Below are 12,135 nucleotides of genomic sequence, written 5' to 3'. Positions count from 1 at the left end.
ATTTGCTCTCTGAAAATGTGACTGGTGCCTGGAAATGTGCCAACCTGTTGCGTGCTATGCTAAACACAAGCCTTTCTACACACATACCTGAACACACACCGCATGCCAGCGAGCTGAACTACAGCTTGCGTACACACAGCGGTGTGAAAAAGTCTTTGCCCCCTTCCTGATTTCTTTTTTTTGCACGATTGTCACACTTAAATGTTCAGACAAATGTAAATATTAGCCAATGACAACACAACTGAACACAAAACGCAGTTTTTAAATGAAACTTTTTATTATTAAGGGAGAAAATAATCCCAAGCTACATGGCCCTGTGTGAAAAAGTGATATAAACATAAAAACATAAAAACATAACTTCATTGAGATCTATCAGCGTGGAAAAGGTTATAAAGCCATTTCTAAAGCTTTGGGACTCCAGCAAACCACAGTGAGAGCCATTATCTACAAATGGCCAAAACATGGAACAGTGGTGAACCTTCCCAGGAGTGGCCGGCCAACCAAAATGACCCCAAGAGTGCAGCAACGACTCACCCAAGAGGTCACAAAAGACCCCACAACAACATCCAAAGGACTGCAGGCCTCACTTGCCTCAGTTCAGGTCAGTGTTCATGACTCCACCATAAGAAAGACACTGGGCAAAAACGGCCTGCATGGCAGAGTTCCAAGACCAAAACCACTGCTGAACAAAAACAACATTATGGCTCGTCTCAATTTTGCCAGAAAACATCTCGATGATCCCCAAGACCTTTGGAAAATACTCAAAAGTTGAACTTTTTGGAAGGTGTGTGTCCCATTACATCTGGTGTGAAATTAACAGCGTTTTTCAGAAAAACAACATCATACCAGCAGTAAAATATGGTGGTGGTAGTGTGATGGTCTGGGGCTGTTTTGCTGCTTCAACCAACTTGGGTTGTGCAGCAGGACAATGATCCAAAACACACCAGCAAGTCCACCTCTGAATGGCTGAAGAAAAACAAAATAAAGACTTTGGAGTGGCCTCGTCAAAGTCCTGACCTGAATCCTATTGAGATGCTGTGGCATGACCTTAAAAAGGCTCTTCATGCTGGAAAACCCTCCAATGTGGCTGAATGACAACAATTCTGAAATGAGTGGCCCAAAATTCCCACTCGCCAAATAGTGTGACACCCTAACCCAAGTTGGAAAACCTAACCTGACTTTGAAACCCTAAACCTAGTTTTGAGCCCGAGTTGGAAACCCTAACCCAAGCTTGAAACCCCAATTTGAAACCCTAGTGTGACACCCAAACCCTCGTTTGAAACCCTTACCCGAATTTGAAACACTAATTTGAAACCCGAAGCCTCGTTGGAAATCCTAACCTGACTTTGAAACCTTCCGTTCTGGTGCTTGTCTCACCTAACAATTACTGACACCTAGTGACCATTGTACAATACTACATTCACGATTTCAAAATCATCTTCTTAATGGCTTGTATTTTAGTTCATTTTGCCATTTTTATGCTTGAAAATACTGAATTTAGGCAAACATATGTGCTGTTTGCTTGCATATCTTTTGGCTGGTAAGAGGCCGTATTCCTCCACGGAACAGCACGGTTTATTCATACATGCTGAGTGAAGCCGTGAATATATCATGAAAATCTATCAAAATAAGACCACCTGTATTTTTTAAAACTTTTTTCAAGGAAAATATCACCCTCTTATTGTATGTAAAAAAAAAAATGGCCCAAAGTTGTATCACAATTCAATGCTGTGTTGAACTTAATGCTCTGTTTCAGTTGATTCCATTGCTTCCAATTAGAATGTTTTCAATGAATGATTATTGTTGTTTTTGTAGCATACATTATAAACCGGAAAATATTCTCTACAACAATTCAAAAGCAGTACCTTTTTAAGCATAAAGCGATAGATAGCATAAAGATAGATAGCATAAACCAAGTGTGCTTGCATGGAAACCTGATCTTCTGTCGTATAAACGTTTTGCTGACGTCACCTCTCGGCTTTTCGGGGAATTGCTGCAAATTTGTGCCAACATCTGGCTTCCTGCTGCATTCCACTCCTACCTGGACACACAGAGAGGACATTTGTTTGCTGTTTTTATGTCTCTTGGGACACATGGGTGTTCTGCATGTTCTCCCCGTGCGCTTTCTCCGGGTACTCCGTTTCCTCCTCACATTGCAAAAACATGTATGCTAGCTTAACTGGAGACTCTAAATTGTCCACGGTATGAATGTGAGTGTGAATGATTGCCATTGTCTGGCGACCAGACCCCGCCTGTCTCCCCAGATTCCCTAGCCTAGATTCCGTCTTTCACATTCAGTGTGATGTTTGCGGGCGGTGGTTCCGCCAAAGGTGCATTCAAAGCCCACCAGCACAGGAGGAATTTGAGCGTGTTGCTTGAGTTGCCTTCGCTTTAGAGTGGCTATTACTGTTTGTTTTTTTTACGACTGTAGCGGTATGCTAGTTGTTTCTTTATTTACATTATATTCAGCTGTATTGCATTAAAGTGTATTTCCCCTTTTTTTGCAAGACGCAACGTTGTATATACTTTGATTACCTTTTTATTTTATAAATTGCAAGTTATACAACAAATCTTGCAAAAAAACAAAAAGGAGGCCAAAATGTGTATCCCTCTAACTTCATCTGTGATGACAACTTTGTCATATAGGATCACAAACACCTGCAGAATAATCCACATGATTCTAGAGATAAACCTGACAATTATTGGGGGGGGGGGGGGGGGGGGGGGGGGGGTGCATTTCCTATCAGGCGTGTTAAGCATGTTGTAGACGGGTGTATTGTGTTGCTCCCAGCTGCTGTTTTGTGTGTGAGCTGTAGGGGGCGGTCGGGTTCAGCATGTTGGTTGGAGCAAGCGTTTTGGAGGAAAAAGGCGTCGATTAAAAGGAGAAGGAAGCGTTGCTGCTCTGTGCACGTGTAGCTAAGTCCGCCTGCAAATCAGTCAGTGCTGTTTGTGGCTGTGAAAACAAATGACCAACTGAATCCAGCCTTCCTGACGCGCCATGACGATATTGATGCAGCGGACACAGTCAAATCATGTGCACCCCTCATGACATGTTTTGGTCGATAGTGTTGACAATTAGTGAATAAATACGATGATGTTGCTCAAGATGACCAACAGAGGGCGGATTTTTAAAGGAAATCCTGTACACCAGGGGTGTCCAAACTTTTTCCAGCGAGGGCCACATAATGAAAAGTGAAAGCATGCAAGCAAGGGCCGCTTGGACATTTAGTAAAGCAACACATAGAGATGTGCTAAGAACAAAAACTGCATTTCACCTTTGTAATATAGGAGAAATGCTACTAAAAATGACGTTTTTTCCATAATAATACGAGTTTATTCATGTGAAATTGCAACTTTTGTTCTTCATTCAATTATGACTTTTTTTCGTAATATTTTGACTTTATTCCCGTAAAATGACAGCTGTTGTTTCCATTTCTGCTGTTTTTTTAAATTTTCCAAAAAATGACATAGTTTTACAATCCATAGCCTTACATGCATGCAACACGTACATGCATAAAAAAGATGTGTGAAATGGATACAAGAACACTGACGCTTACGTTTACCTTCACTGAAGATGTGATTGTTGCCAAAGACGTGATGATGTGGCAGGATCACCACAGACACCCCCTTCTGATCGTGTTTATCACTTTCCTTACCATGGTCACAGCACGGATAGAAAACTAAAAAACCTTGGAGGAGTTTTTTTAATAGCGTTTTTTGTAGCTTAGTCATGAGCTGTCGCTTTATTTATTTATTGATTGATTTTTAACCAGTTTTTATATCTTTAGACGGCCTAGAAAAGAGGAAGACGTGTGTTCATGTCTCACATAAGGATTGTAGCAGTTTTGCTTGAAACATCAGTTTTTTTCAGCCTTTGTATCAAATTAAAAATATCATGCTTTGATTTGTCATCCTCCTGCCCTGAGAGGGAAAAAGTGACATAAAAAACAAGCAAGCAAGATGAGACTCTTGCTGGAAAAGCATGCGAGATTTTCCAGCTGCAGCCGACATTCCACGGAGCGCCACGGGCCGCGTTCCACTTGGAAGACTCAGCGAATGTGGAGCGTGGCCTCCCCCCCCTTCCGGACCCCCACTCTCCCCTCTGGTTCTAAGGCGAAGTTGTTGCTTTTGCCTGCTAGCTCAGCTCAGCTCCTTCTGAGGAGGACTCACGGCATTTGTCTTAAGGGGGTAGAAAGATGGCATCCCAGCTGTTGCGTTTGAGGCTGTTGGGCCTCGCTGCTTTGCTGACCTTGTTGGCTTTCACAGGTAAGTTCTATGGCTGTTCGTCTAGGATGCTATTCCCGCGTCTGGCCTTGCAGACTTTGACTCACTTGATGCTTTCTCGGGCACGTCTCAGCACGTGGAGGACTCTTGCATAAATACCACCGTGGCGGCTTTTCATTCACTTTGTGTTGCAATAGTGTGCAACACAAATCAACTAATTACAAAGTTTCTTTGTTTTAAATCCAAGTGAGGTCTGTGAGTTCCCAGAAAAGCAACGCAGCACTATTGTTATGATGACGTGATGCATTATTATTGTTAAAATGCCTTACAGAATAGTCACGATGCAGAAAACTGTGGTGAAACTTGTACAAAATGTAAAAAAAGGCAAATATACAGATAGAACATTTCAAATGAGCTGTTATTATGCATTCTATCTATTACTGTGTATTATATGTGTTCTTATGCATACAATCCGATATAAAATATGCAAAAACAATAAAGAAAGAAATGTTTTCCAAATGAAGGTGCATATGAAATTGTTTTTAAAGTCATCATTTAAGTATTTGTTATTATGTGTTACATGTAAAGTAGTCTGGAGACAGGAATAGCAAACTAAATAAAAAGGGAAACAAAATAAAATGTGTAAAACGTGGCAAAATAATACAAATTAAAAAGTAGTGTCAAAGTAAACACGTATACTAATTGTTTTTAAAATGTATTATTGAAGTATTTATTATGTATCATATACATAATGTATTATAGATTGAGTGTTATTATATATTGAGTGAAACAATAATAAAGTAAGTAAAAATGATCAAATGTGTAAAAACAACATGGCAAAGGGACGTTTTAAAAATAACCATGTATATGTTATTCTTCTTATTATTATTGATGTGTTTATTATGTATTCTGATTATGTATCATATATAGTAGTAGCCAAGATACAGGAAATGACAACAAATAAGCTAAAAAAAATACAATATGTAAAAACATGACATGCAAAAACAAAGTATTCAAAATAAAAATGTACAGAGATTATTTCAAACGTTTTTCTTTAAGTATTTATTGTGTGTTACAATTATTTAATTATAATAATTCTAATTATTAATTATGTGTTGAAATAGGAAATAAAAGAAATATGTTAAAAAATGTAATATGTAAAAACATGACAAAATAATCAAAATAAAACAGCATGAAAGTAAACGTGTATATGAATTGTTCTAAGAATGTCATATTGCAGTATTTATTATGTATAATATACTGAGTGGCCATGAGACAGGAAACACTATTTAAATAAATATGTAAAAATGATGAAATGTGTCAACACATGGCAAAAAGAGTGGAAAAAGTGACGGACATTGTCCATAATATGCTTTGCATTCAACGTCACATTCAGTTGTACTTGCAATACACTTTAAGGCACTCTAGCACACAAAAATCCATTGCTAGTCTCCTTTAATGACGCAAAACCTCCCACGTGAGCAGCGAAATCATTTTATGGCTTTAGTGGTCCGAAGAGGAGAAAAACAAAGTGGCTCACTCAATAAATAGACCGACACGCAGGTCACATTTGCATCTGTAATGAAAAGAAGGGAGTCATTCATGACTGCAATTTATTGGGGGGAGGGGTTGTGGGTGTGTGGGAATGGGTGGGCTTTCCAGGTGGGGGTGGGGTGTGTGTCAGAGGAGTAGAATAAGCAGAAAAGTGTTGGCTTTCTGCCTTTTGGGGGACTTTTTTGTGGGCGTTTTTGGGATGCAACCCCAAAAGGGAAAGAGAAAATCCATCCATCCATCTTCCATTTATCCGAGGTGGGGTTGTGGGGGCAGCAGCCTCAGCAGGGAAGGCCAGACTGACGTGGGACCTCACCTCAGTTTGTCTCTCACCCTAATAGAAGTGACAGGTGATGGCAAGGAGCTGCACAGGCTCTTCAGAAAAAGAGATGGTAGGAACCTACACCGCACCCCATGACATGTTTCAACACAGCATTTGAAGCCAACACAAGAGATGGATCAAACATTCCGATATGTTCTCCATGTCATCCATCTAGTGGCAGGAGTGGCTCCTCCAGCCTCCTCCTCCTCCAAGGCCTCAGTGGCCATGCCGCCCTCCAAAGCGCAGGAGTTCCTAGCAAAGCTGAGGCGCACCAAGAGGAACATTTGGGACCGCAGCAGACCGGACGTGCAGCAGTGGATCATGCAGTTTATGTACATGGGCTACGACGAGCAGGTGGGATCCAAGGAAGCAGATTTAACCACGTGAAATAAAACGAGACGCCACATACCTCATTGGGATGAAACGTGTGAAGAAGTGTTTGTTTGCATGTTTGTCACACTTAAATGTTGCAGATCATCAACCAAATGTAACCAAATGTTACCGCAGTCAGTGACAACACACCTGAACACAAAAGGCAGTTGTTGAGTGAAACTTTTTATTATTAAGGGAGAAAAATAATCCAAAGCTACATGGCCCTGTGTTGAAAAGTGCCCCCTAAAGCTAATAACTGGTTGGACCTCCCTTAGCAGTAATCAACCATCACACTACCACCACCACATTTTACTGTTGGTATGATGTTTTTCTGAAAAACGCACTTACTTTTACACCAGATGTAATGGGACACACACCTTCCAAAAAAGTTCAACTTTTGAGTATTTTCCCAAAGGTTTTGGGGATCATTGAGATGTTTTCTGGCAAAATTGAGACGAGCCTTAATGTTGTTTTTGTTCAGCAGTGGTTTTGGTCTTGGAACTCTGCCATGCAGGTCGTTTTTGCCCAGTGTCTTTCTTATGGTGGAGTCATGAACACTGACCTGAACTGAGGCAAGCGAGGCCTGCAGTTCTTTGGATGTTGTTGTGGGGTCTTTTGTGACCTCTCGGATGAGTCGTTGCTGCGCTGTTTGGGTCATTTTGGTTGGCCGGCCACTCCTGGGAAGGTTCACCACTGTTCCATGTTTTGGCCATTTGTGGAGAATGGCTCTCACTGTGGTTGGCTGGAGTCCCAAAGTTTTAGAAAAGGCTTTATAACCTTTTCCACACTGATAGATCTCAATTCATATCAGTTAAGTTATGTTTTAACGGGGGGGGGGGGGCAATCACTTTTTCACACAGTGTAGGCTTGGATTTTTTTTCTCACTTAATAATAAAAAGTTTCATTTAAAAAGTGCATTTTGTGTTCGGGTGTGTTGTCATTGACTAATATTTACGTTTGTTTGATGATTTAAGTGAGACAAACAAAGTATCAATGGGGGGGGAACACTGTCACACTACAGTATATATGTAGTGTCGACAGTGAAAACTATTTCAAAATGCAGTTATTCTGTCTAGTATTACATTAGAATTTTGTGCAAAACTTCATTTAGACAAGAGACCAATTAAAGGTTCAGGACGTTTTTGCAGTTCATTTTTTGTTCAGAACATGAACCAATAGCTTACAAAATGGAACTTCTTGACAAATTCTCAAATCTTATTGAAGCCGGGTTTTTTTAAGCTGCAAATTATAATCATAAGATTTTTTTTGCAACTTCAGCGAAGTGAAAATGGAATAAAATATGGAGCTGTACTTTCACACTGACCTCATTAGCATACATTTGCATACTGCAGCACACTCGTGGCATTTTGTTGGCGCTACACAATGCTAATGTGGCACCACTCGAGGTCACAAGTGTGTTTGTTGGAGGCTCCATACAGAGACGATCTGTGGATTTGACTAATGGAGTCTGTTGGGTAGCATTGCACAGGCGGTCCTCGGGTCACGAGCGAGATCCGTTCCTACGCCGCCTTGCTATTCAAATTGCAGTTGGAACTCAGAAGTAAACTCAATACATAAGCGAGGGTCATTAAGATGACGACTGACGCTGTGAAAGATGAACATGAAGGACTGCCAATAACACACTTCCGGCCTTCACATTAAAAGCGCTGTGATCTTGTCTGACTGCATTGAACAAAAATCTCAGAAAAGTAGCTTCCAACATCATCAAATTAAAAGCACAAAATGAATTCAGCACTGATGCGTGCCTGGAGTCTGTTTCCCAGAGTTTTCATTTGGCGTGTGGGAGACAGCCAGCGTGCTAGCATGAATTTACCTGAGGTTATGCACCAAACACACGCACACCGCTAGCAATGTTACAAAAAACGTATTTTAGCCATGAAAAACATCCAGCAGCGAGCATGCGCACTCCGTAGCAGAGTCCGTGCGGACGTCCTTGGAAATGCATTTTTTTTCACATGATATCAGGTGTATTTTCATTTGTATACGTGTTAGGTAGATTACTTCCTTCACAACACAACAACTCAAATTGTGCTTGGAAAAATGAAGTACAACTTAAAGCCTTTCAAATTCATGGAAGAAGATAAAAGCTATACGGAAGATTCATTGACTTTCACATCTATCTGCAGACTCCATGTCATTTGCATTGTGGTTGCTTAGTGAGGAGAGGATGAAGTATGACAGAGAATCAGAACCACGTTGAAAATAACTAATAATCAGAGATTTCCAGAAGTCGTAATATTAAGAGAATAGAGGCGTACATTTACGAGAAAAAAAGTCGTAATATTACCGTTGCCCAAGGCCAAAGATCACGTAAGCCCCCCCCTTTTCATATCTGTCTCGGGCAACGCCTGTTACAACGGAGTCTTAAAATAATCTGAGATTTCCAGACTAAAGTTGTAAATTTACGATAATAGTCGTAAATTTACGAGAAAAAATTCTTTAACTTTGTTGCTGGCACTGCCTAAGACAGCTATGAAAAGGGACCTTGTGTGACCTGGCAAATGACCTAGAAACTAGCACTTTTACCACTTCATTCTCATTTCACAACTTTCTCATCAATTTACAACTTTATTTTCCTAAATTTGACTTTTTTGCTCTTAAATGTACAACTTTTTTCACGTAAATTTACGACTTTATTCTCAGAAAATTTGATTTTTTTCCCAAGTAAATTTTTTTTCTTGGAAATGTACAACTTTCTCATCAATTTACAACTTTATTCTTGTAACTTTATTCTTATGAATTTTTCCCCCGTCAACGTACGACTTCATTCTCGGAATATCGCAACTTTATTCTCGAAATCTCAGATTTTTTTTCCCAACGTCCTCCATCATAAGGAGGAGAGAGGGACAGCGAGGAAGTCATATTTTTGTTGACCGCTTTTGTAAACGCTTGTCATCATACTTTCATGTCCTCAGTGTGCCACCCTGCTCTCAGCAGTAAACCAATCACACGAAACGCTTTCTGCCATGCCTTCACGTCTCAGCAGCCCAAGGTAAAAGGAGGCCGTCATACTTCCGCTCTAATGGGTTCTCCAGCGTGTCTCGTTGTGATGGAATGCGTTTGAACCCGCAGAATGGCTTGGACCGCGAAGCAGATGAAATTTAGGCCCAACACTTCTAAAGAGAATATGAACACTTGAGCCACACACGAGCGTCTGCATGACACCTTCATGTGCGACCTTTGCCGCCGCATCGCTCAAAGGTCAAAGCTGTCAAGGCTTTGTTGGCCTTTTCACGGCCGGCACGTTTGTTTGCCTGCCGAGTCTCTGCGGGCAACTTTTATCTAACAAGTGTGGCGTCTCTCCCACCCCCGACCCTCCTTCTTTCCTTCTGGCCAGAGGCTGGAGACGGACCTGTCCTACTGGATGGACCACGCACGCTCCACTGACCACGGACGTCAGCATCACTACGATGAGAATGCCCCGATCGGCCCGCGTGACCCAAACTCGTACCGACACGGCGCCAATGTCAACTATGACTACTATTAGCATGAGCACGCCAACCCCCCCCCCCCCCCGCCCGGTGCGAGAACAAAGCAGCTTCCTGGTCTGAATAAAATAAAATGAACGCAAGCACATAAGCTTGTTATGTGAAAATGACCTTGCTTCTACAAGTAAACATGCTATCATGTCATGTCCAAAAATAATAAATATGCTCTTCTGGTTCTCTTCTATGTCTACAGTTTGTTCACCTTTCCAAGCAAAACCAATGAGATGGTGGAACTCCCCCCCTCAAAAAATAACCCAACTTTCTAAGCTCTTTTCGGACCAAATCTTCCTATGAAAAGCAGTAGTACCCAAAAAGCAACAATGTCAACAAAAATAAAATCTGTTTGAAGTTTTTCAAGCCCATGATGTGGCATTTATTTGAAAAAACAAAAAAAAAAAACCAAAAAAACCCCACGATTTTCAAATAAAACAAATCAAATCTTATTTTTGTTCTTAAAAAAAAATCCAAGATTTTTCTCTTTATTGCTTCCAATTTAAATGACTGGTACCAGTCAAACTATGCTCTGTGACAAGCGATTGGAGTGTTCCACGTGTGAGTTTCTGCACGTGAGCTGCAACGTGTGACTCGAGTGAATCAAGTACCAAGCATCCAGCGTTGAATAAGTCACTGCTCTTTTGGGGTTGAATACGTTATATTAGTATAAGAAACAGAAAATACATATTTAAACAAATTTGACATATTTTTGGCCTACAGTAAGCATTTTCAAAAATAAAAATCGCCGAATAAAAAAAAAAAAGGCATTCAGAAGACGCTTTCCAAGACATGTAGTATTCTACACTGGTCACTAGGTGCCAGTCATGTTACATTGATGAGACGGGCAGTATGGAAACATAAGTTCCAAAAAGGAACACCTTTTCCAATGCTAACATGAGTCTATGTTATGTCTTATGTTTTATTTTCTCTTATTATGTCTACTATATTGGGTAATAGGAGTGTAAAGGTGACTATAGGGGTGTTATTTCATGTCTAGGGGGCTCTAGTAATGTTAAAAACCATATTTAGAAGGTTGTAACTATGAAAATATTTAATTAATAAAAAGAATCATACTTTACGGAAATTCACTTCTCACGGTCGGGTCTGGAAGCAATTACTCGCAATAAAGGAGGGATTACTGTACTTTTTCATCTCTAATTAATGTTTTTTTGGCACTTTCCTTTTAAATGATGTATTTTTTTCACTAAACACGGTGAGGCTGCGTTTCAGTTTTACGCTGCCAAAATCTGGAACACTCTTCCAGAAGATGTGCAACAATCCTCACCTTTGGCAATGCTCAAATCCAAGCTGTGCTATTTAACTGTGCACATGACAACTGCCTTGACTGTCTGGGTGCACAATAGCCAGCTTCAAAGTTCTTCTCCTGACTCTGCCACTGGTTTTCCCACTGGTTTGAGGGGACTGCACAGAGACCCTGCAACAGAGGTCATCTCAAAGAACAAGGCGGTGTCAAAAGATGCTACTCGCCACATGAGTTATTGTAAATACTTTATTAAAATAGCATCTTCACCTGATATGAATAATTCACATCCAGATGTGAGCTGCTTCCCAAAGTGAAGCAACAACATCAAAGTAACGATCTCTTCTGCCGCGAGACGTGCTAATCATGTCGTCTCCAAATAAATCTTTTAAGAAACAAAGATCTGAAGCGCCGCGAGAGATTTAAATAGCATAAGCACAAATTCACCCAAAAAAGAAAAAAACAAAAACAAAAAATGTTTTAAAAAAGCAACGTAGAGTTGGCTGTGTTTTAAATAATTGGATTCAGGCTCATCTGGCGCCTAACAGTGCAACTTACAGCTCCTCATCAAGGCAACAGGACAATCAAATGTCGTATTCTTCTCCAAAATAAATATCCCAGAATGCACCTTGGCACAAAGACAGGTCGACTTATTTAGGTGTGTCTGGGTCGGCCTTTCTTCGTGCGGGCCGCTTTGGGTTTGGGGATGTACTGGTTATTGGCCTGGTGCTCCAGTTCCCTGCTGAAGTACTGGATGGTTTTGTTCAGGCCCTCCTCCAGGGGCACCTGTCAACACACACATCCATTTGACTGCATGGAGGCTGTGTGGTCTTAAAAGTGTAAACTGTAATAATAATGTGACTAACAGAGGAAAAGTGCACAGACACGTGTGTGGGCGTGTT

General features: G+C 40.7%; 2 protein-coding genes across 5 annotated transcripts in view; one reads left to right on the top strand and one right to left on the bottom strand.

The window, feature by feature from the left end:
- The first annotated feature begins 4,118 nt into the window (after nt 1-4,118).
- Nucleotides 4,119-10,146, top strand: ecrg4a (ECRG4 augurin precursor a). The gene is made up of 4 exons (XM_054787544.1): nt 4,119-4,266; nt 6,117-6,167; nt 6,273-6,451; nt 9,828-10,146. Exons 1-4 carry the CDS (start codon nt 4,197-4,199, stop codon nt 9,975-9,977), a joined length of 450 nt encoding a protein of 149 aa, XP_054643519.1. The 5' UTR covers nt 4,119-4,196; the 3' UTR covers nt 9,978-10,146.
- uxs1 (UDP-glucuronate decarboxylase 1) overlaps nt 10,047-12,135 on the bottom strand; it is a 39,329-nt gene continuing 37,240 nt past the window's right edge. For 2 of the 4 annotated variants that reach the window (XM_054787541.1, XM_054787542.1), the window contains exon 15: nt 10,052-12,019. In XM_054787541.1, the coding sequence (XP_054643516.1) occupies nt 11,888-12,019 (132 nt within the window). In that variant the 3' untranslated portion in view covers nt 10,052-11,887. Of the gene's footprint in view, nt 12,020-12,135 lie in introns of all 4 variants that reach the window. The other 2 variants (XM_054787543.1, XM_054787540.1) reach the window with 2 other exon arrangements.

Source organism: Dunckerocampus dactyliophorus, chromosome 9 (assembly GCF_027744805.1).
Source record: "Dunckerocampus dactyliophorus isolate RoL2022-P2 chromosome 9, RoL_Ddac_1.1, whole genome shotgun sequence".
Lineage (NCBI taxonomy): Eukaryota > Metazoa > Chordata > Actinopteri > Syngnathiformes > Syngnathidae > Dunckerocampus > Dunckerocampus dactyliophorus.
Note: the sequence above shows the minus strand (reverse complement) of the source record. Positions and strands in the feature narration are given on the sequence as shown.

Coding starts and splice junctions, on each gene's coding strand:
- ecrg4a (XM_054787544.1), top strand. CDS start 4,197: ATGGCATCCCAGCTGTTGCGTTTGAGGCTGTTGGGCCTCGCTGCTTTG. Junction 6,168..6,272: donor GCTCTTCAGAAAAAGAGATG/GTAGGAACCTAC, acceptor TCATCCATCTAG/TGGCAGGAGTGGCTCCTCCA. Junction 6,452..9,827: donor ACATGGGCTACGACGAGCAG/GTGGGATCCAAG, acceptor CCTTCTGGCCAG/AGGCTGGAGACGGACCTGTC.